General features: G+C 49.4%; 1 protein-coding gene across 1 annotated transcript in view; it reads left to right on the top strand.

Annotated features, from left to right (window-relative positions):
- Positions 1-24984, top strand: part of DNAH10 (dynein axonemal heavy chain 10) — a 168862-nt gene that overhangs the window by 130018 nt on the left and 13860 nt on the right. The window contains 9 exon segments of the mRNA XM_060249163.1: positions 1471-1618; positions 2827-3106; positions 4997-5226; positions 6325-6598; positions 8493-8597; positions 12022-12176; positions 20902-21056; positions 21146-21329; positions 23134-23334. Of these exon segments, the coding sequence (XP_060105146.1) occupies positions 1471-1618; positions 2827-3106; positions 4997-5226; positions 6325-6598; positions 8493-8597; positions 12022-12176; positions 20902-21056; positions 21146-21329; positions 23134-23334 (1732 nt within the window).

The raw sequence follows: 24984 nt of genomic DNA, 5'->3' as shown, positions 1-24984 counted from the left end.
ATTGATAGATTTATCCTCCATGAATCTACCTAATCCCCTTTTAAATCGGTTCATTCCTGTAGCCATCACTACAAATTCCACATCTGGCAGCAAATTCCACATTTTAATCGCTCCCTACATGAAGTAGTCTTTCCTTTCATCTGAACAGAACCTACTGCCCACCAGCTTCATTGATCCTCTTTGCTTCCATAATTTATCTTATTCTGATGGGTTCCGGAGTGATACTTGGCCTCCTATCAGTTTTTGGACTGCCTGTAAAAGTTGTTTTTTGTGTGTGTACCAGTGTGGTAGGAAAATGATGCCCCGGGGTCAGAATTTGGCCTGCAAGAGCTTTTCATTCATACCTCAAAGTAGTTTAGCAGTTTGTTAGGAGCATCAGCCGTTTGAACTGTAACATAGGCTAGTTAGCTGAGATCCCTGAAAAAATGGTTCAAGAGCTCGTGGGCCTTGAAGAGCAACAGACTGGGACAGAGGGACATGTCTGGGCCAGTGTTCCCTCCAAGCTGAGTTAGCGTGAGCTGGCTCACAGATTTTTATCTCCAGCTCACAGATTTTTGTCTTAGCTCAGGAAGGATGACCCCAGAGCAAACTAATTCATGCAGCAGCTCACCACTTTAATGCCAGTAGCTCACCAAGTAGAATTTTTGCTCACAGAACTCTGCAGAGTTAGAGGGAGCATTGGTCTGGGCCTTCGCTTTTGTTTAGAGCAGGGGTGGCCAAGGGTAGCTCTCCAGATGTTTTTTGCCTACAACTCCCATCAGCCCTTGCCATTGGCCATGCTGGCTGGGGTTGATGGAGTTGTAGTCAAAAAACATCTGGAGAGCTACCGTTGGCCACCCCTGGTTTAGAGGGGTTAGATGCACTTCTCATTTCTGGTGCCAGGCACCTGCCAGCACTGGAAACAATAAGAACCAGAGTCCAACTGAAGAGAGACCGCCCAGATGTGTCTCTTGGGCTGAAAAATTCGCCCCCTCGGAACGCAACGGCTGTTTTGGCCTCCATTGCTCTAGTCCAGGGACTCCAGCCTTTCTTGAGCCTGCGAGCAGCTTTGGAACTCTTCTCCTTGACTTGCCACAAAATGGCCGCCCCGACTAACCTTCAGCCATGCTCTGAAAATCCCTGTACTGTGGCAGCAGCTGCTGCCAAAGCGATGTTTTTAAAAATCTGCCCAGCCATTCAGATCCCCAGTGGCCAAAGAAAAGCCTTGCGGGACAAAAGCCCCACCTGGCACTGCTCACTTTCTGAAAACACTTGGTGGGCCCCGAGAAAGTGGGGGCACCACGATGCCCACGGGCACCACAGTGGTCTGGCCTGGTCCCCTCCCTCGCCGCGTGGCTCAAGCACCCGTAAACTCCTGCTTATTGCTGGATAGATCGTCTGCTTCAGGGTTCCAGAGCCCGCAGAGAGGAAGAGGGGAGACCCCCTTGCATTGCAGGCCATTCCCCTCTCCTTGTGTTGCGTCCATTCCAGGTGGGGGTCCCAGGGCCTGCCTCCCGACGAACTCTCGGTGCAGAACGGCATCCTCACGACGCGCGCCAGCCGCTTCCCGCTCTGCATCGACCCGCAGCAGCAAGCCCTGAACTGGATCAAGAGGAAAGAAGAGAAGAACAACCTCCGGGTAAGACTCGCTTCTCCAGCTCGCTGCTTTTTGATTACTCCCCAAACAAATGTCCCATAAAAGGAACAAGCGACTGGTGTCCCTGTGCCGCTTGAGCTTGTCAGTGGTCTGGGATGCTGGCCGCCGCAGGGCTTTTTTTTGTAGCAGGAACTCCTTTGCATATTAGGCCACCCCCTCCCGCCCCATGTAGCCAGTCCTCCTGGAACTTGCAGTAGGCCTTGTAAGAAGAGCCCTGTAAGTTCTTGGCGGATTGGCTACATCAGGGGTGTGGCCTAATATGCAAAAGGAGTTCCTGCTACAAAAAAAAGGCCCTGCTGGCCAGCATAAGCAAGTGAACTTGTAAAAAGGTCTGGTTGCTTGAGGCCCTGAAGAGAGGGTCTTCCCAGGTAGCTCCAGGGGTGTCTGTCTGTCTAGTTTTTTGCCTTCTGCTTTTACAGAGCTCAGGGCCACATAGAAGGTTCTGCTCTCCTCTGTTCCCACCCCCCACAAGTGACCTTGAGGTAGGATAGGCTGAGAGAGAGAGCAACTGGGTTCAGGTAGCCAGCTCCAGGTTGACTCAGCCTTCCATCTCTCCGAGTTCGGTCAAATGAGTCCCCAGCTTGCTGGGGGGAAAGTGTAGAGGACTGGGGAAGGCAATGGCAAACCACCCCATAAAAAGTCTGCTGAGAAAATGTTGTGAAAGCAACGTCGCCCCAGAGTCAAAAACAACTGGTGCTTGCACAGAGGACTGCCTTTACTACCTTTGAAGGAGAACCTGGTAGATGAAGGGGCTGGGTTTGGAAGCACAGTGAGGGTTTGTCAAGATCCCTTGCCATTTTCTGGTTGCTGATGTGCTTTCACTTTCCCCTTCTTAGCTTGCATTGCACCTATCACTATGTAACAGTTATCACATTCCTTATGTCTAGTCTGAAGGGTTACCAGGGGCAACCAAGGTCGCTCTTCTAAGATTATGTGCACCTGTGGAAGGGCCTGGGAAAGACTTGCGGGGAGGGATTGCAGCTTCCCGCTTTTCTTTAAACTTGTAACGGTTTGAGCCACATCTATATGAGAGGGTTAAAAGCCCACCAAGCCAGTTTTCGCAAAGCCCATCCTGTCTTTAGCTGTCATGTGTCAATAAATATCCCTTACTTGAAGTGGACTGTTTGTGAGCATTGAACTGCTGGGTCTTGAGAATGGTTCTCATCTGCGTGTCTCATCCTCTCCACCAGTCGGCTTCCTTCAATGACCCCGATTTCCTCAAGCAACTGGAAATGGCCATCAAATACGGGAACCCTTTCCTATTCCATGATGTGGATGAATATATCGACCCCGTGATTGACAACGTCTTGGAAAAGAATATCAAGAACGTCCAGGGCCGAGTATTCATCATTCTCGGCGACAAGGAAGTTGACTATGATTCCAATTTCAGGCTGTACCTGAACACCAAACTGGCAAATCCTCGATATTCTCCAGCAGTGTTTGGGAAGGCAATGGTGATCAACTACACAGGTGAGCAAATGCACAGGGCCGGCAGATCGCGCAAGGGGTGTGGCGGTGTTGTTTTGCTTTGGGTGGGGTATTTTTGCAAGGGATTTAACACTGTTTTCAGTTCTACGGCTTCACCAGCAGGCTCCGCCAAACTGTATTGAATTCTCGGGGCGAACACTTTTGAGTACAGAAAGGGCACTTGGGAAGGTCTCTAAAAGACACCCCTCCCCCAGAAAAAAACCTTGCCCCTTTTTGCCCTGGTTTAAGTCTTGTTCATTATCTCTCTTAGCAGCTGTTACGTTCCCCCATCCCCAGTGCTGTTGTTGTATACATGATGCAGCTGATCAGGGCCCATGTGATGATGTCACAGCATTATCTAGCCAACCAGGTTTGGCTACATAATGACATCACCAAGCCGAATCAGAATGAGAGCATTCGTCCCTGCCCTCACTTTGAACAGGTCAACGTATCCATCCAGTTTTGTAAGCTTTCTTAATTATCTCTAAAACAGGGGAGGGAGGGACTGGTTTGGGAGGGGTGAATTTTTTTTCACAAAACGTGCTCCCCACTGCCCTCACTGCAGTACACCCCTGTCTCTGGGTGCAGCTAGGAAGCAGCATTTGAAGAACTTAGGTGAACTTAGGGTTACCAGATGTCCTCTGTTTAGAGGACGTGCCCTCTTTTTGTAGAGAGCCAGTTTAGCATAGTGGTTAAGTGCGCGGACGCTTATCTGGGAGAACCGGGTTTGATTCCCCACTCCTCCACTTGCACCTGCTGGAATGGCCTTGGGTCAGCCAGAGCTCTTGCAGGAGTTGTCCTTGAAAGAGACCTCTCAGGGTGTCTGTGGTGGGGGAGGAAGGTAAAGGAGATTGTAGGCCGCTCTGAGACTCTTAAGATTCAGAATGAAGAGCAGGATATAAATCCAATATCATCATCTTGGTGTCCATTCTCTTTTGAGCTCTTTTAAAAAAAAAAACTGATGCAAATGTCCTCTTTTGGGGGTTGGAAGGTCAGGAATATTCCTGGTTAGTGGCAGTTATCACCGCTTAAATAGTTGGGGCATTTAAAAGGAGATTTGTCATAGTGATCACTTTTTTTTTTGAAGTAACCAGTCGGGAAACGCTCCCCCTTTTTTGCCTTTCAAAAGGCGGTAACTCTGAACTGCTTTCTCTAACCTAATGACTGTAGGTTCTCCAGGCTCAGCAGCTCTGTTCTGCCAACAGCGGTGCTTTGCCCTGATTCGCAGAGTGTCTCTTTAGGCTCCTTATACTGGGTCAGTGGGACCAAGCCCAAAATCTGCAAGCAGATGGTCACTGAAGTAAGAGAGAAACGATTGTAGATGCTCGTTATTCCTGAAGTGTTTTAATGCTAAAAAGGTTTTTTCAAAACATCCCTTCGAATCCACACTTCTGAATCAACCCATTTCGGCCGTTGGCCTTTGACTTTTGCTGCATGCCACAGAAAGCAGCTAATAACTGGCTCCTGGTTGCTTCATGTCAGTCTGTAGGACCAATGCGGTCCCTTATTGCCGGAGTGCTTTCTCAGAGGTGGGTAAGAATGTCCTTAGCAAGGCGCAGGCTTCCATTGGCTCGTGCTGGCATGGCTTGAAATGGACATGGAGCTGACAAGCGTTCCCTGTAAGCTTTGTGTGTGAGCAGCTGCTCCGTAACCCAGGAAGCCCTGCTCAAGTAGCAGTCTGGAGCCGCGCAGAATCTTGCCCTGCCCATTGCCCGGTTTATTCAGCTGACCTGTATCCCCTGCTGTAGGAGTAACATTTTCCCAGTTGTCTTCTCTGCCTGCTCTGCCTGGGAAGATACAAGTGCGATGTCATCATTGCAAGAAGACATTATTGGAGAATTGGTCATCTGCTAAGTGTCCTGTTGTTAAATCACCTCCCCCTCCTTCCCCCAGTTACTCTGAAAGGCTTAGAAGACCAGCTGCTCAGCGTTATTGTGGGGTCTGAAAGACGTGAACTGGAAGAGCAGAGGGAGCATCTCATCCAGGAGACGTTTGAGAACAAGAACTTGTTGAAGGATCTGGAGGATTCCCTCCTCCGGGAGCTGGCCACTTCCACCGGGAACATGTTGGACAATGTAGACCTGGTGCACACTCTGGAGGAGACAAAAGCCAAAGCTAACGAGGTACGAGCAACCTGCCTGGCCCCAGGAACCTCCCCGTCATCCCGCTGCCTTCCTTCCCCAAGGACCCCTTTCAGTATGATTGCTCTGAATTAAGATTTTAGTATCTAATGGAAAAACTAAGGAGCAGATCCACCATGGACGCCAAGGGGAAAGTCTTCATTCCCTCACATGGTGGCTTTCCTAGCGTCATTGAGTTTGTGGCTAAATGGTAGATCACCTCTTTATATACAGAAAAGCACGGGAAGTTGCCTGATACTGAGTCAGGCCATCAGAGTCAGGATTCGTCTGCTCAGACTGGCAGTGGCTTTCCAGGCAGAGGTCTTTCCCATCACCTACGAGCTGGTTCTTTCAACTGGAGATGCCAGGGGTAGAACCTGGGACCTTATGCATGCCAAGCAGATGCTCTACCACTGCTCTCAAGAACATAGGAGTCCACTATCACTTTTGAGACCAACCAAGTTTTATTCAGAATGTCAGCTTTGGAGTGCACGCAGACTTCATCAGACAGTGGGGTGGGGTACGGTGAGCAGAGCAGAGCGGTGGGCAGTGGTTAATCATGTAAAATAGTACCAAGAATCCAATGGCAAAAGAGTGAAATTAACAAACTGAAAGAACATTTGGTCTGGATAGCATTAGCATGGGAAAACAACAAAGGCAGAAATGGAGAATGATGGTGAGATGATGCTAACCATCATTCTCTGATTCTGCCTTGGTTGTTCTCCCACGCTAATGGGAAGTGGAGACATTTGCGTGTTCCAACAGAGCAGGCCAGTGGCCCAAAGCCAGTGGCCTCTCCATCTCCTCCTCCATTTTCTGTAGCCCATTGATGCCCAGGCTGTCTGATGGAGGAGAGGGCTCTCCTTCCTTCTCCTGCAGAGACGCTGGCCATGGGCAGTCCACCAAAGGAGGGAGGGGGCTGAGAGGCACCTGGACCACACCCTGCAAGTGTTTTTACCACCACAAGCACGTGAGCGAATGTGTTGCATTTCCACTCAGCTCAGATGTTGTTTCACTGCTGCTTAGATCCTCGCAGGCTGTCGCGACAGCCGCAGCTTCTGCGTCTGGTTGAATTAGCTTCCCCCTCTGCCTTGCAACCAGGTGTCGGAGAAGCTCAAGCTGGCTGAGAAAACCGCAGCAGACATCGACAAGCTTCGAGACGGCTACCGCCCCGCGGCCAAGAGAGGGGCCATTTTGTTCTTCGTCCTGTCCGAGATGGCCCTTGTCAACACCATGTACCAGTATTCCCTGATCGCCTTCTTGGATGTCTTCGGCCTCTCCCTTCGGAAATCCATCCCTGACACCATCCTCGCCAAAAGGCTGCGGAACATCATGGACACCTTGACGTTTAACATCTACAACTACGGCTGCACAGGTTTGTCCGACCGAAAGCTCCTTACGTGGAGACAGACGGAGGCACAACAAGATTAGAGAATCCAGCTGTAGGAGAGAAGGGCTGAAGACAAGAGTCTGGCCTTATGGTGGGCAGGAAACCAAGTCTAGAGCTTGAGAAGCAGTACATGAAGTAACTGGTTAGGATAGGTCTTATTTCTGGCCCATCAAGACTCATCTTAAGAAGGGTAAATGGGAATGATGGGTGTGGCATGCTTAGGGCTTTTTTGTAGCAGGAACTCCTTTGCATATTAGGCCACACACCCCTCCTACATCAAGGGTGTGTGGCCTAATAGGCAAAGGAGCTCCTGCTACAAAAAAAAGACCTGGGCATGCCTCCTAAAGACAGTGCCTCCGTCTACAGCTGCAAAATATAATGGGTGGAATCTTGGTCCAGAGCTGAGGATGCCATGCCTTTTAGCTCCAGGCGATCTTCTCTGTATCAGTTTTATTGCTAAAAAAACTCCTAGCATCCATCATGAATCTCCTGTGTGCTGTGAGGGATTCTGGGGCGCGATCTAGTCTAGCCATGGGCCTTACTCTCCCTCTGCATTCATTGTTATTTATTTGGACAATTGTAGTTCATGTCTGGGGAGGGAGGGTGGCATGGTATAGCCCGGTCTTATCAAATCGCAGAAGCTAAGCGGGGCCGGTTCTTGGAAGGGAGACCACCAAGGAAGACGTTGCAGAGGAAAGCAACTGCAAGCCACCTCTGCTTCTCATTTGCCATGGAGTTGCCATAAGTCAGCTGCGACTGGACAGCACTTTGTGTGTGTGTGTGTGTGAAGTGCTGTCTAGTAACTTCCAACGTACGGCAACCCTATGAATTGTTGTCCTCCATCTTGTTAGCAGCCTTGCTTAGGTCTTGCAACCTGAAGGCCATGGCTTCCTCGGTTGAGTTTATCCAGCTCACGCTGGGTCTTCCTCTTTTCCTGTCTTCATCTTTTCCCGGTGGCTCTTCTCACAATGTCACCTAAGAAGCCTCAGTTTAGTCATTTTAGCTTCCAGGGAGAGTTCAGGCTTGATTTGATTTCAAAGGCAGCGGTTTAAACGCACACAAACACACGGCACATTTGGGGACAAATGGTGGCTTGCAAAATGCAAAACCCCAGACGTTGCTGCTTTCTGGACAATGACGCTCCAATATCCTGGGCTGTTGATGGTTTCACCCAGAGCCGAGAGTCAGCCCTGCAGCTTTCACCAGAGGCCTGCATCTCCTGCCCATGCCAGGCTTCAATACCTGCAACAGAGGAGGAGCAGAAACTCAGCCCAGAGCTCATTCAGCTGTCAAAGATGTCCCTCACCTCCAAGAATGGAACCCTCCACCAATGAACTTTTTTTTTTTTGGATTTATATCCCGCCCTCCTCTCCGAAGAGTCTCAGAGCGGCTCACAATCTCCTTTACCTTCCTCCCCCACAACAGACACCCTGTGAGGTGGGTGGGGCTGGAGAGGGCTCTCACAGCAGCTGCCCTTTCAAGGACAACCTCTGCCAGGGCTATGGCTGACCCAAGGCCATTCCAGCAGCTGCAAGTGGAGGAGTGGGGAATCAAACCCGGTTCTCCCAGATAAGAGTCCGCACACTTAACCACTACACCAAATTGGCTCTCCCACACCAAACTGGACTCAATGAAGTCCTAGGGAAGCTGCTTTTCAGAAAAGCTGGCCTGCCTTTGCCGATTTCCTCGGCCTTCTAACCTTCTCAGGAGTCTCAGGGTTTCCCCAGCCAGGGACTTAGATGCAAGGCAGACTTTGACAGTCTGGTGGGCGACAGGGTTGGTATCAGAATCTTGAGAATTGGCTCAGGCCCTCGGTACGTCTGGATAGATTTTTTTTTTGTCTGTCTAGAAACTGAGAGTGTTGTGGTTTCATTCACAGGCTTGTTTGAGAAACACAAGTTGCTGTTCTCCTTCAACATGACGATCAAGATCGAACAGGCTGATCACAGAGTCCCTCAGGATGAACTGGACTTCTTTTTGAAAGGTAGTGGAAGATACTGTCTAGTACTCAAAGCTAGACATGATCATGTTATCGGGTACAAAAAAACTACCGGCTCGCAGTGCAACTTAGACCATAAGAACATCAGCCTAGTGGTCCATCTAGTCCAGCATCCTGTCTCACACGGTGGCCTCAACCAGTTCCTCTGGAGGGCCAACAACAGGGCAGAGAGGCTGAGGCCTTCCCCTCAGAAGAGCCCTGCTGGGTCAGACCAGTGAGGGTCCATCTAGTCCAGCATCCTGTCTCACACAGTGGCCTCAACCAGTTCCTCTGGAGGGCCAACAACAGGGCAGAGAGGCTGAGGCCTGCCCCTCAGAAGAGCCCTGCTGGGTCAGACCAGTGAGGGTCCATCTAGTCCAGCATCCTGTCTCACACAGTGGCCTCAACCAGTTCCTCTGGAGGGCCAACAACAGGGCAGAGAGGCTGAGGCCTTCCCCTAAGAAGAGCCCTGCTGGGTCAGACCAGTGAGGGTCCATCTAGTCCAGCATCCTGTCTCACACAGTGGCCTCAACCAGTTCCTCTGGAGGGCCAGCAACAGGGCAGAGAGGCTGAGGCCTTCCACTCAGAAGAGCCCTGCTGGGTCAGACCAGTGAGGGTCCATCTAGTCCAGCATCCTGTCTCACACAGTGGCCTCAACCAGTTCCTCTGGAGGGCCACCAACAGGGCAGAGAGGCTGAGGCCTTCCCCTCAGAAGAGCCCTGCTGGGTCAGACCAGTGAGGGTCCATCTAGTCCAGCATCCTGTCTCACACAGTGGCCTCAACCAGTTCCTCTGGAGGGCCACCAACAGGGCAGAGAGGCTGAGGCCTTTCCCTCAGAAGAGCCCTGCTGGGTCAGACCAGTGAGGGTCCATCGAGTCCAGCATCCTGTCTCAAACAGTGGCCACCCAGTTCCTCTGGAGGGCCACCAACAGGGCAGAGAGGCTGAGGCCTTTCCCTCAGAAGAGCCCTGCTGGGTCAGACCAGTGAGGGTCCATCTAGTCCAGCATCCTGTCTCAGACAGTGGCCTCAACCAGTTCCTCTGGAGGGCCAACAACAGGGCAGAGAGGCTGAGGCCTTCCCCTCAGAAGAGCCCTGCTGGGTCAGACCAGTGAGGGTCCATCTAGTCCAGCATCCTGTCTCAAACAGTGGCCTCAACCAGTTCCTCTGGAGGGCCACCAACAGGGCAGAGAGGCTGAGGCCTTTCCCTCAGAAGAGCCCTGCTGGGTCAGACCAGTGAGGGTCCATCTAGTCTAGCATCCTGTCTCAAACAGTGGCCACCCAGTTCCTCTGGAGGGCTACCAACAGGGCAGAGAGGCTGAGGCCTTCCCCTAAGAAGAGCCCTGCTGGGTCAGACCAGTGAGGGTCCATCTAGTCCAGCATCCTGTCTCACACAGTGGCCTCAACCAGTTCCTCTGGAGGGCCACCAACAGGGCAGAGAGGCTGAGGCCTTTCCCTCAGAAGAGCCCTGCTGGGTCAGACCAGTGAGGGTCCATCTAGTCCAGCATCCTGTCTCAAACAGTGGCCTCAACCAGTTCCTCTGGAGGGCCACCAACAGGGCAGAGAGGCTGAGGCCTTTCCCTCAGAAGAGCCCTGCTGGGTCAGACCAGTGAGGGTCCATCTAGTCCAGCATCCTGTCTCAAACAGTGGCCAGCCAGTTCCTCTGGAGGGCCACCAACAGGGCAGAGAGGCTGAGGCCTTCCCCTCAGAAGAGCCCTGCTGGGTCAGACCAGTGAGGGTCCATCTAGTCCAGCATCCTGTCTCACACAGTGGCCTCAACCAGCTCCTCTGGAAGTCCAACAACAGTGCTTAGAGGCTGAGGCCTGCCCCTGATGTTGCCTCCTGGCTCTGGGATTTAGAGGCTTAGTGCCTCTGAATATGGAGGTTCCCCTCAATCACCATAGGTAGTAGCCATTGATAGACTAATCCTCCATGAATCTATCTAATCCTCCTTTAAAGCCATTCATTCCTGTGGGCATTGCTGCACTCTCTGGCAGCAGATCCCACAGTTTAATCGCTCTCTGTGTGAAGCAGTATTTCCTTTTGTTCGTCCTGAACCTCCTGCCCATCAGCTTTGTTGGATGCCCTCGAGTTCTAGTATTTGGGAAGAGGGAGGAAAAAATTATCTTCGCCCACTCTCTGTACCCCATGCATAATGTGACAAACTTCTATCATGTCCCCACCTTAGCTGACTCTTTTCTAAACTGAAAAGTCCCAGACCCCTTCATCCTTTTCTTGTATGACAGATGGAAAGTGAACAGTTCCATTCTTTCTATTTTTAAAAGTTTTATTTGTTTCAAAAAATAGAAGGGAATAGAGAATAAGAGTACATTTTAATCTTGTTCTGCATAAAAAAGGCTTTCAAAAAACATAAGTCTGCATCTGCAGTATTTTGTTATAATACATAAATTGTCAGTTGTTATTGTCTCTAAATGATGCATCATCAACATTATAGAATTTTATGTTATAAATCTTTTAGTTAAAATATCTATTGAATTTAACAAATCTAATAAAGGCAACCTTGTAATACAGCGCAAAGGAAAAAAAAGATATGAGTTCACACCAGAGAATCTTAAGAGTCTTGAGTATCTAGCCAGGCATAAAATTTCATCCAATATTTTCTTGCTTCTTCCTTAGATTACCCAGCCACCAGCTGGGACAAAAAGTCCAGCTCAGCTGTTTCCAGATTTTTTTCCCACCAAGTCCCTTCTCATGGGACAATTCCATTCTTTATCAGATTAATAACTTATACTTACATCTGAAGTTGTTTTGTTAAGCATGTGGCCTGATTATTTTACTTCACGTTTAAAATCTGAGGTTACTGCTTTATTGTTACGAGCTGGTAAAATTACTTTAGGACGTCTTTGGAAGACTGATAAAAGTTCCTTCTTTGAAGCGGTGCTAGGAAAGCATTTGGGGCATTTTGGTTAATGAGAAGGTCACTTCTCAATCTATGGCTGCTGGGAATGGACACTTCTTAGTAATACCTTTCTGGAAAAGTGGTTTGACTTTTTCTCGTATGTTAATGAACACCCTTCTTCTTCTTGTTCGATGCCTTCCAAATACGTTCATTTTATGTTGTATTAGTGACTGTAATAGGAAACCCTTTTAAAATCTAGCTTTGGTGGACCCTATTCTACTTTGTTCATGGTTTATTGTTTTATTTTTAAATGTGGTTATTTGAGATTATCTTACTGTGTTTTATATTATATCAATAATTATTAGATAATATGTTCATGTTATTGATTGGGGCGTTGCCATACCCTGTCGGTTGGTTTTTCTTTTTGCACTTTAAAAATTTCCAATAAAAAAAATTTAAATTGGAAAAAAACGACAACTTCTGCTTACTGTCCGAATTAAGTATGTAAATTGCGGGGGGAGGCCTTTTGTAAATGATCTGTGGTGCTCATTCAGTTTCCCACCCCGTCTCAAGGCAATCTTTCTCTGGAGAAGAGTGCCCGGAAGAAGCCGTGTGCTTGGCTTGCCGATCAGGGCTGGGAAGACATCATCCGTGCTGCGGAACTGTTTCCTGAGAAGTTTGGGTCTCTTCCGGATGACGTGGAGGATAATCCAGATGAGTGGAAAGCTGTGAGCGAGATTCTCCGTCTTGAATGTTCCCCTTGGAGGGCTGCTGCCTTTCCCTTGGCAAAGTCAGGGCTGGCCCTAGACTGTCTGGCACCCTAGGCGAGGCTAATTTCTGGCGCCCCACTGCACTGATGACATCACTGAGTCACATGGGGGGGCGCCCCCAGAAGGTCAGTGCCCTAGCCAATCGCCTAGTTTGCCCAGTGGCAGGGCTGGCCTTGGGGTAAAGTACAGGGATCAGTGGCTTGGCTTATGGGTCCTGCCTCCTACAGGCTATTATTCACAGGGAGATGAGAGCTCCAATGAGACACCAGGCCTCTAGTCGCAGGGCTTTATTTTTGGAATGTCTTCCCACCAGCAGTTGTGCGCGTGTGAAGTGCCATCGAGTCACTTCTGACTTATGGTGACCCTAGGAATTAACGATCTTCTTCGTGGTCTCTGTGCAGTCCCACACATGGGTTTTCCCGCTGGAACGAACCCGACCTCGGAGAATTCAAAGCTAGCCTTAAGCGATATTTTTGGCGCGCACTTCCTCCCGCTCTGGGGAGCAGGCATCCACTGCGCATGCCTGGAGCGGGGGGAAGGCACTCCACCCACCAGTTTCTTTCCGACCGCCGCCCGGGATAGTCCTTCCTCGTTGCGTCTCCTCTCAACTAGCCTCCTCAGCCGTTTTTTCTTCGCTACCGCTCAACGTTTTTCCTCACTTTCTCTTCTACTTCACTTCACTTCTGTCTGGTATAGTAAAAAAAAAAAGAAAAAAGAAAAAGAAGAATATATATATATATATATATATTATATTTCTTCCCCTTTATCTCTTCCCCTTTCCTCCTTCCCCCCCCTTCTCCCCGGGCGTATGGAAGGAAAAGAAGTTAAAATCACTTTTAAGAAGTGTACCTGTTGCGGGACTAAGATTCCCTCCTCAGACGGCCACTCGTTGTGCTTGATTTGCCTGGGTGAAGCTCACAGAACTGATACTTGTACTCACTGTGCCCAGTTCGGCAAACAAGCTAGAAAGAACCGCGCCGCTAGACTGAACAGTCATTTACTGACGACATCTCTGCGTCCGGCTATGTCTCAAGTTTCTGAGCCTCAGAAGTCTCCACCTTCCCTCACACCTCAGAGGGTCGGTACGGCCCAGGCAGCTTCTGTGGCTCTGACTCCCAGGAAGCTTAAGCCCTCAAAGCACCCGAAGAAGCACCACGATTCCAAGAAAAAACACGGTGAATCGACGGGAAAAGAGAAATCCTCTTCGCCGCACCAGAGGGCTTCCGACGCGAAAGCCGCCATAGCGGTCTCTTCGCTCCGAGTGCTCACGGCTCCAACGCCGCCTCCAGTCCTGACTCCGGCAGATGCCATCGAATCCGAGGTCATCCGGATTGGCTCTCGATCACCATCGATACAAGAATTCCTGCCGGAGGAGCTTTTGGCGAAGGAACCAACTCAGCCATCTACACAGCTACTACAACAACAGCTCGACCTCGATTCCTTCCGGGACGTGACTGTCCCTCGTACCTACAAAGACGCTATGGTGTCTCCCCTCCGCTTCGACTCCCCACGCCATCGAGACCATGCACCCGATAGGCGTCACGGAAGATCACTCTCTAGGGACAGACATTTTGCGTCCCCTATAAACAGAGACAGACTGAAACACCGGTACCAGACATCCCCATACAGGGAGAAGAGCACACGATACCGTGATCGATCCTTCAGTAGGGACGAAGGGAGTCGGTACCATAGCAGATCACGCTCTCCATCCCGATGCTCCTACCTGCGCTATACACCGTCAAGATCCCCTTCTATAGAATCTTACCGCACCCGTAGGCCCCGTGACCCACGGTACCAGGATGTGGGACATCGGGAACGGTACCACGACCGGTATCAACGACATGACTCGACCAGGTACCAACAACAGGATCTAGCACGGTACCAACAGCAAAAGGACTTGGGCCGGTACCAGCCACAGGATTCAGCACGGTACCAACACCAGCAAAGTCCACCACGGTACCAACAGCACCTGTCCTATCGTCATTCCGAACAGACAGTATCGCCTCGCCATCGGGTCCCAGTCTCTCCTACACCGTCAACATCTAAGCAAACCGACCAGCAAGCCAAACTACCCTTGCCACCGGAACCCCTTACACCGAATCCACAGGATCCACGGGATGAAGACGAGTCGGACCTTGAGGCTTCAGATTCTTCACAATCCTTATCACAACCAGCCTCACCAGCCTCCGACATAGCCAAGCCTGCAGATCTCTCTCCCTCAGAAGGAGCCAAGTCCTATTTGGACCTCATAACCGACATGGCCACAGCCTTGAACATCAAGTTGACCACTGACCTTCCTAAAGTTACCAACGTCGTCCACGATTTGATCAACGCAGACCTACCTGCTACCTCTTCATTGCCCATGCTTCCGGTCCATCTGGAGGCACTGAAGGAGGCTTGGGATAAGCCAGCCTCTATACCACCAACGTCTAAACGTGTTGAGTCACTGTACAAAATACACGCTCCAGAGTCAAAATTTTTATTCAACCATCCAGCGCCTAACTCTATGATTGTACATTCGTCATCGAAAACTAAACAAACAGGCCACCCTGTACCACCAGAGAAAGAGGGGCGTAAATTGGATACACTAGGGAGAAAGCTTTATTCAATCTCCACAGCATCAGCAAAGATCAATAAGTACATGGCTCACTTCGCGGCATATGCACACAATATTGCAGCACAACTCACTACTCTAGTGCCATCGCTACCTGAAGCATCACAACGACAGGCCACCAAGTTACTAAGGGAGCTTAATCGCCTTAGCAAGCAACAGATTAATACTGTTCGCCACTCAGTCGGATGCACATCCAGATCGATGGCGACCGCAATAGCTCTTAGGAGACACGCCTGGCTTCGCTCGTCCACCTTACAACAGGACATTAAGTACAAAATAGAAGATCTCCCATTTGATGGGCAGGGTCTATTTAATGCCACCACGGACGATATCCTTACCACCGTGGATGACAGTAGGAAAAGAGCAAAGCGACGGGGGGTAACCCAACAGCAACCTCAAGGCAACAGGCAGAGACCTTGGAAAACCCCCTTTTATAAGCGCACTAGATCTCCAAAGCAATCTGATTACTGGAGAAGGAGGGCACCCTCTGCAAAGCAGCCCTTCCAGCAACGCCAAAGACCGCAACCTTCTAAAAAGACCACTCCCCCAAACAAGCAGTCTCTTTGACTTCACCCCCTCCACTCCCAGGCTCCTTCCCTTCCTACCGACGTGGCAGTCCATAACAACGGACTCTTGGGTACTGCAAATTATAAAGAAAGGTTACCTCATAGAGTTCACTTCACAACCAAAGAACTCGCACTTCCTTGCAACCCCTCCCTCACAGGCTCTACAAGACGAAATCGACATCCTTCTGGCCAAACAGGCCATAGAGCCAATCCCCCCCCAATACCATCGCACGGGGTTTTACTCCCGGTACTTTCTGGTACCAAAGAGAGACGGGGGCCAGCGCCCAATCCTGGACTTACGCAGACTGAACAAGTACATACGTCACACAAAATTCCGCATGATTACCCTACAGTCCACACTGCCACTCATTCCCAAGGACGCATGGATGGCGCTGATAGATCTTCAGGACGCGTACTTCCATATTACCATCAACAGCTGCCACAGAAGATTCCTGAGATTCGCCATGGGGAATGCCCACTACCAATTCCGGGCACTTCCTTTCGGCCTTTCAACCGCCCCAAGGGTTTTCACAAAATGTATGGCAGTGGTAGCAGCGTTCCTCCGTCAGCGGGGCATAGCCCTTTACCCCTATATAGACGATTGGTTGATGGTGGGAAGCTCGGAAAAACAGCTCAGAGAGCACATTCAAATAACCCTTCACCTCCTCGCTACTCTAGGGTTGCAGGTCAACCATCAAAAGTCTCAACTCTCCCCCTCGCAGACAATACAATTCATCGGGGCATATCTATCCACCACAGACCACAAGGCCTACTTACCTATAGACAGGGTTGCGAATATCCAAACCCTGGCCAACAATATAATCTTCCATCCGACACAAACAGCCCTCGTGTTTCAGCGCATGCTAGGTCTGATGGCAGCAACAACCGCGGTTCTCTCACATGCGCGGCTTCACATGCGGCCTCTACAACTATGGTTTGTCAGAACTTTTCACCCACAGAGGCAGTCACAACGGACGTTACTCTCAGTTCCCAACCACATTCTACCATCCCTACAGTGGTGGACAAGTCAGCACAACCTTCTACAAGGAATGCCCTTCCTGAAACAATCACCTTCAACTGTTGTCACTACAGATGCGTCGAGATGGGGGTGGGGAGCCCACCTCGACTCTCTGATGGTCCAGGGACAGTGGACAGCGAACGAAAAGCTCCTGCATATCAACTGCCTCGAGCTCCTTGCTGTTCACAGGGCACTAAAATCCTTCCTGCCATCTCTGCACGGTCGCCACATACAAATAACATCAGACAATGTGGCGACTGTGTTCTATATCAATCGACAAGGAGGGACTGCATCCTCCCGCCTCTGCAAGATGGCTCTACGCTTGTGGCATTGGAGCATCGCTCACAATATCCATCTGACTGCAGTGCACCTACCAGGGGTGCAGAATACGCAAGCAGATACTCTGAGCAGGATGACAGTAAACGATCACGAATGGTCAATCAAGAGGAAGTACCTCCTCCCTGTCTTCACTATGTTTGGTGCCCCAACCATAGATGTCTTTGCGTCCCCGGACAACGCTCAATGCGACATTTTCTACATGAGAGGCCCTCCCTCCTCCCTGTCACCAGGGGATGCGTTCCTACAAACATGGAACGGTCCACTTCATTTCCTTTTCCCACCGATTCCGCTCATAACAAGGACAATTCAGAAGTTGCAGTTGGACCACACGAGCTGTATCTTGGTCACACCTTGGTGGCCACGCCAGGCGTGGTTCACCACTCTGCTTCTCCTATCAGACAATACCTATCACTGCTTCCCGCAGGTACAGGATCTTCTGTCACAACAGAAGGGCAGGGTCCTACACCACAACCCCTCAGTCCTCAAATTAACAGCTTGGAGGATCAGTTTTTAGGGTTTCCTGACGACGTCAGACACATCCTTTTAAACGCCAGGAAACCCTCTACTAGGAAATCCTACACAGCTAAATGGAAACGCTTTACCCAATATGCCATGCGTAATAATTTCCACCCTGCGTCCTCCTCCATCTCGCAGATCCTTACTTACACCGTCTCTCTCTCGAAATCTGGTCTTACTTACTCCTCACTTAAGGTACATCTAGCAGCCATCTCTGCTTTCCACCAGAGCATAGAGGGCCGTACAGTGTTCGCACACCCTGTTACAAAATCTTTCTTGAAGGGAATCCTTCACCTTAAACCTCCGACAAGGCAACTTTACCCTACATGGAGTTTATCTGTAGTGCTCAGTCAATTGATGAAGCCCCCCTTCGAACCTATGGCGTCTATCCCTTTGCACCTTTTATCGTGGAAAACAGCCCTGCTAGTGGCGCTCACCTCAGCTAAAAGGGCCAGTGACATCTGCGCTTTTCGATCAGATCCGCCCTACACTGTCTTCCATCATGACAGAGTGGTTCTGAGGCCGGACCCAAATTTCTTACCCAAAGTGGTGTCACCTTTCCACCTTCAAAGTGTAACAACCTTACCATCTTTCTTCCAACACCCCTCGGATTCGGGACAAAAATCTCTCTATAACCTCGACGTGCGTCGAGCCCTTGCCTTCTACTTGGACAGGACTGCTGCATTTCGCAAGGATCTGGCATTGTTTGTTTCCTACGGAACCCACAAGAAGGGACAGAAACTCTCTATACAGAGACTGTCTAAATGGCTGGCTATATCACTTTGTTACAAGTTAGCTAAACAACCAGTTCCAGAACCTCTAAAGGGACACTCTACTAGGGCACTAGCCACATCCTCCGCCTTTGCGAGGGGCATTCCCATTGAAGACATCTGTGCAGCAGCAGTATGGTCTTCGTCGTCCACCTTCGCCACGCATTATGCCATGGACATTCATGCAAGGCGAGACTCTTCCTTCGGGCAAGCCGTACTCCGCTCCATCTTCAACTGAGCTGCCATGCTCTCCCATGGTAAGTGGGAGTACCTGACTGTTCCGTTATATATAACCTAACCTCTGAAATTTCTCTTTCAGAAACAGCACCCACCTCCGTGCAGGTTAGCTCATCAGTCACCCATGTGTGGGACTGCACAGAGACCACGAAGAAGATAAACAGGTTGCTTACCTGTAACTTATGATCTTCGAGTGGTCATCTGTGCAGTCACACACGCCCACCCATCCGTCCCCGCTGCTGTTTCTGCGATTTCACATCCCTTAGACTCTATTGCACGTAACAGCGGCTAGAAAGAAACTGGTGGGTGGAGCGCCTTCCCCCCGCTCCAGGCATGCGCAGTGGATGCCTGCTCCCCAGAGCGGGAGGAAGTGCGCGCCAAAAATAACGCTTAAGGCTAGCTTTGAATTCTCCGAGGTCGGGTTCGTTCCAGCGGGAAAACCCATGTGTGTGACTGCACAGATGACCACTCGAAGATCATAAGTTACAGGTAAGCAACCTGTTTTTCTCCAAAATGTCCTTTTGTTAACAGCCTTGCTCAGTCCTTGGAACCTGAGGACCCTCGTGGCTTCCTCTATTGAGTCCATCTCTTTCACGTTGGGTCTTCCTCTTTTCCATCTGCCTTCAGCTTTTCTTACCATTGTTGCCTTTTCCAGTGGTTCTTCTCATATAACATGAACGAAGTTAGAGAACTTCAACTGAGTCATTTTTGCTACTAGGGAGAGTTAAGGCTTGATTTGATTTAGGACTCACTGATTGGTCTTTTTGATAGTCCACAGCAGGGCTTTTTCGGTAGCAAGAACTCCTTTGCATATTAGGCCACATCCCCCTGATGTAGCCCATCCTCCTGGAGTTTACAGTAAGCCCTGTACTAAGAGCCCTGTAAGCTCTTGGAGGATTGGCTACATCAGGAAGGTGTGGCCTAATATGCAAAGGAGTTTCTGCTACAAAAAAAGCAGAGTAGTTCATGGCATATAAAAACCTCGCTTTCCTGTAGAGTTATATACCAGAATCTCTAGTATCCGGTCACTTTCGTATGGGTTACTCACCCTGACTTGGATGCTATTGGGAAGCAGGTTGTTTTTATCCTTCCTTCCCCACAGCATCCTGATACTTCTGTGCCCTTGTCCACAGTATCCATAAAACTCTCCTCCAACACCTCCTTTGAAGTTATGAATCCACTTTCTTCCTCTCAGCTGTCTTCCATTGTCCAACTTTCACATCCATCCATTGTAGTGGGGAATTTTACGGCATGACATCTTGATCTTGCTTGCCAGTGGCACATCCTTACAGCAGAGTAGTTCATGGCATATAAAAACCTCGCTTTCCTATAGAGTTATATACCAGAATCTCAAGTATCCGGTCACTTTCGTATGGGTTACTCACCCCGGCTTGGATGCTATTGGGAAGCAGGTTGTTTTTATCCTTCCTTCCCCATACTTCTGCGCCCCTCCTGGGTCTGTCTGTCTTCCTTCCTTCCTTCCTTCCTTCCTTCCTTCCTTCCTTCCTTCCTTCCTTCCTTCCTTCCTTCCTTCCTTCCTTCCTTCCTTCCTTCCTTCCTTCCTTCCTTCCTTCCTCCCTCCCTCCCTCCCTCCCTCCCTTTTTATTTATTTATTTATATCCCGCTCATTCCATACAGACTCAAGGCGGCTAACAGCATAAAATAGTAAACAAAAGCAATATTAAAACAATGAAACAATCAGATAAGTAACAATGGGGCTACTTCAGGCAGATCATATCATATTTTCTTTCTCACGCGCCCAGATCCTGGGCAGTTAGTAATGAAAGCGCTGTGGATCCAGATGTGGTGGCAGGCCTCTCCCATTAGATGTTATATGCTGGGGTGGCCAGCGGTAGTTCTTCAGATGTTTTTTGCCTACAACTCCCATCAGCCCCAGCCATTGGCCATGCTGGCTGGGGCTGATGGGAGTTGTAGGCAAAAAAACATCCAGAGAGCTACCGTTGGCCATCCCTGTTATATGCCCTCTGATGTTATGTCATTTCTCATAAACTTATTCAGACCTGCTTTGCTGCAGTGTTTGGGGTGGCACCCATGTGGGTGAGAAAGTCTCAGTCCTCCCAGTCCTACCCACATCAGATCAGCCCCATTTCTCCAAAGGAAACATAGTTCCCCCCACCCCACTACAACCAGAGGGCTTTTTTTTTTTAAGTCAGTTAAAAAACTTCCTTGGAGGTTTTGAAACAGAGGCTGGATGGCCATCTGACAGCAATGCGGATCCTGTGAATTTAGGGGGAGGTCTTTGTGAGTTTCCTGCATTGTGCAGAGGGTTGGACTAGATGACCCTGGAGGTCCCTTCCAACTCTATGATTCTATGATATATTGTTACATTATAGTGAATTTGCCCATCAGATTTGTTAAATTCCCACCTGTCAGAATTCCCCCCCCCACAAAAAAAGTAAGTCTCTTGCCTCCTCTGTTACTAGAGTGGTGGGGATGGAGGTGGGAGACCATGGGCAGCCTGCCTCATAGAAGCTTTGTTGCTCCTGTGTTGGGCACCCCGCTAGCTTGTCCGCTTTTGGAAAGCACTCTTGCCACTTCTTTGGGAAGCGACACCAAGCAGGTGTTCAGCACTGTGGTGTTCTCTCTCACCTTTCCTCCCCAGTGGTATGATATCGATGCCCTGGAACAAGTCCCTTTTCCCATGGACTACGGGAAGCGCCTCACCAACTTCCAGAAGCTGCTGCTCTTGCGTTGCTTCCGGGTGGACCGCGTCTATCGTGCGGTGACTGACTACGTCACTCACACCATGGGAGTGAAGTAAGTGGTTTCCCTTTCACCTTGTTCCCCGTAGAAAACCAGATCTCTGTGCCACGCTTCGGTACAATCTCCCCTCCCCTCCTCCCCAGATACGTCCAGCCTCCGGTGATCAGCTTTGAAGCCATCTTCGACCAGAGCACCCCGAATTCGCCCATTGTGTTCATCCTGAGCCCTGGCTCCGACCCTGCCAGTGACCTGATGAAGCTAGCAGAGCGGACGGGCTTTGGAGGGAATCGGCTCAAGTTTCTGGCCATGGGCCAAGGGCAGGAGAAGGTGAGCTGGGGCTGAACAGTTCAGGTTTCTGGGGACCGCTCCCTGGGTGCATCTCTAGGCACGGGGACTCCGCAAGGCTCTGGCCCAACCGCTTTTTGTCTGCTCCTGACCGCAGGGCTTTGCGTGCTTCCAGTTCAGCACTTAAGCTTGAAAGGGTGGGAGGCAGGCCTGATTTTGGGCAGGAGCTCACAGGAGCAGAGCTCCAGAACCTCCAAATTTTATTGTGCTCTTTCTTTCTTACCCCTCCCTCCTAATTCGGCGCCCCCCTCCCTGCACCCTAGGCGAATGCCTAGTCTGCTTAATGGGCGAGCCGGCCCTGCCTAGAGGTGCAAAGGCTCGGAAAAAAACTGGAAAAATTTGAAAAAAAACCCAGGTTTTTTCCATTTTTTTTCCTGAAGCCTTTTTGTGTGGGTTTTTTTCCGAAAAATTGAAAAAAAGGAAAAGAAAAGAAAAAAATTGATTATGGAACATTTAATTTAACATGATGAATAAAATATTTTAAGACAAAGTGGTTCAAATATTTTCCAAATCATTTCTAAAAAATATGTATGGTATCAGATTATTCTAATTTCTGTGCACTGAGGACAAGCAAGTCCTAGGTCACGCCGATTCATTGAAACTTAGTCCTACACTCCCTTCTGTACACTCCTCCCCCTCTTCAATTCTTTTTATGAGAATGAGGTTTTTATTTTTATTTAATACTGTGGAGAGGAAATATGAATAATTGTTAACTTCTTGATTTTTAAACATTGTTTTGTGGAGGTTTTTTTTTGTCTGTTCCACATAAACTAGTAAACGGTTCAGGAGAGTGTTGCTCCATTTGTTACATTTGTTCCTAAAGGAACAGAATGACTTTCAATCTGGAAAAGAAAAAAAGAAGTGCTAATGTAGCATTTTTTCAATTTTTCTGAAAATTTCTGTTCCCCCCCCCCCCAAAAAAAAAACGGGAAAAACCTGGGGTTTTTTCCGAGCTTCAAAATTTCCGGAAATTTTACGTCTCTAGCCCTGCCTGCACTATTATTTTTTTTTTCTGAGAATGGTCCAGTGTCCGATTTTAAGTGGTACCCAGTAATGTGTTAATCTTTAGAAATCCTAGCCCAGGGTACCACTTGATCACTGTGAGAATTTTGCAGGACTCCTAAGATTGGCCAAATGTTCTAATATTTCCCCCCACAAAAAATGGGAAAACAACCCAGACATAGAAAGCAGACAGATGGAAATCTTCATCCTGCCTCTGTGACCACAGAGGAGAAATAAATTTAAAAAGTATGATGGGAGTCAGGTCTTATTATGACAACTATAAACTCAAGAAGCATTTGAAGGTAGATGCTGAGCTGATATAATTTAGTAGACCCTCCGGTGACGTCAGGGGTGTGTGGCATATGCAAACGAGTTAAGCAAATGAGTTGGGCTAATGAGCTCCGGCACCTCTTTTTCTACAAGACCCCTGGTGGAAAGCAAACATATTGTGCTGGGAAAACGTTCTGTGCCGCATCCTTCTACGTGGACTGGGCCACTGGCACACAGAGAGTGTGGGGATTAGCAAAGCAGTGGCACAGACATGCAGTGTCCATCTCTATGTGCTCCCACAGCTTGCCGCAAAAAGCTCTGCGTACTTAGATGAGCAAGCAGACTGCTGTTCTCTGGCTCACATTTCCAGGATTCAAAATGTCAAGAATGGAGTAAAGGTGGCCCTCTTCACCTGTGGGTGTTCTCCACCCTTTTGCTGGAGCCTTCTGGATTCCTTGATGCCACCGTGAAACTGACACATTCCTTTTTTTTTTTTTTCAAATTATCGCTCCAGGTGGCGCTGCAGCTGCTGGAGAACGCGGTGGCGCGCGGGCAGTGGCTGATGCTCCAGAACTGCCACCTTCTGGTGAAGTGGCTGATTGATTTGGAGAAGGCGCTCGAAAGGATAGTGAAGCCACACCCGGATCTGCGCTTGTGGTTGACAACAGACCCTACCAAGGGGTTTCCGATTGGGATACTCCAGAAATCTCTAAAGGTACAATAGCACTGGGATCATCTGGGATGGAGCTTGCTGGATGTACTTCACTCAGGGCTTTGATCTTGACAAGGGCTGGCCTGAGGGCTTCCGTATGTATCTGCAAGAGGGTTAGCGAGCGCTCTCACAGAGGTTGTCCTTGAAAGGGCAGCTTCTGTCAGAGCTGTCTCAGCCCCACCTACCTCACACGGTGGCTGTTGTGGGGAGGGGAAGGGAAAGGAGATTGTAAACAGCTCTGAGTGGGTAGTGAAGGGCGAGGTATAAATCCTCCATCACCATCATCACCATTCTCCTTTTGTAAAAACCCCCCAAATCTCAGCTGCTATGCCCACAAATTGTTTTTTTGCATTGTTAGTTTAGTTTAGTTTTTTTTTTCTGCATGGTTTTCAGAGCCAAGGACAATGGAACTCACTGGCTAAACAGAATGATACACTCTCGTTTGTTTGCTGTTTTCTCCCTGTCTGAAAGCATTAAGCCCACATCTCTGCCGAGCTGGGCCTCTGTGTCAGTGGGGCAGACGATCCGACAGAGAAGATGACGGCATCCAGCTGGTCCCTGTCTGAGGCTTTCATCGCCTCCCAGCTGACCTGATTCTTTTTTAAATCGCAGACTGGAGGAGCTGCAATAATGCCCTTTCAACAAAAACTCAGCTTCTCCTTCTGTAAACCCCTCCTGCGAATTTAATCACATCATCAACCAGATGCCGAAGCAGTAGAGCAACACCACCCACTGCCATAAGGCTGCACTTTCCCACTCCAGTGGTGTCCTGCAAACGGCCTGCAAAACCGGTTGGGGCTGCAACAGAGAAAGGATGCTTTGCATGCAGAAAGGCCCACAGACTCGGCCCCCTGTATTCCTCCACTGAAATGACTTCAGCAGAATAACTTGGAAAGACCCTTGCCTGAGTGAGACCTTGGAGGATCAGAGAAGCACCCCCGTGCTCAGTGGACTGGCTCAGCATCTGACAAACACACAAATGGGTTGTTGTGATTCTTTGGGATGCAATGAATATCCTCCCATGGCTAGCAGGAGAGGAGGGGTGGAAAACTGCAAGAAGACAAAAACTGTAGTCAGCATTAGATCAAGATGGGTAGCCATGTTAGCAAAAGCGCCTCCCCTTCCACAAATGTTAGTCATCTTTAAGCTGCTACTGAACTCCTGCTGTTTCTACTGCTATGGTCAGTATTGTGGTGCAAGGAAAAGAGACAAGGCCAAAGATGCAGACAGTGGCTTCATTTTTGTAATGAACTTGCACTGAAGAAGAAGAAGAAGAAGGCCGTAGATTTATACCCCACCCTTCTCTGTGAATCAGAGTCTCAGAGTGGCTTACAATCTTCTTTAGCTTCTTCCCCCACAGCAGACGTCCTGTGAGGTGGGTGGGGCTGAGAGAGCTCTCACAGAAGCTGCCCCTTCAAGGACAGCTCTGCAAGAGCTCTGACTGATCCAAGGCCATTCCAGCAGGTGGAAGTGGAGGAGTGGGGGGAAATCAAACTTGGTTCTCCCAGAGTCCACACACTTATAAGTGCAGATTTATTGTATGTGGCCATTGGCCATCACAATACAAGGTTGAACACAGTATCATTAAAAGTATCATAAAAAGTGGTCAAACAGAAATAAAGAATGGTCCCAGAAACATACAGAACAATGAGT

This window comes from Heteronotia binoei, chromosome 11, assembly GCF_032191835.1.
Source record: "Heteronotia binoei isolate CCM8104 ecotype False Entrance Well chromosome 11, APGP_CSIRO_Hbin_v1, whole genome shotgun sequence".
In the NCBI taxonomy this organism is placed as follows: Eukaryota; Metazoa; Chordata; class Lepidosauria; order Squamata; family Gekkonidae; genus Heteronotia; species Heteronotia binoei.
The sequence above is the reverse complement of the archived record's forward strand: the minus strand, read 5'-3'. Positions and strand labels throughout refer to the sequence as shown.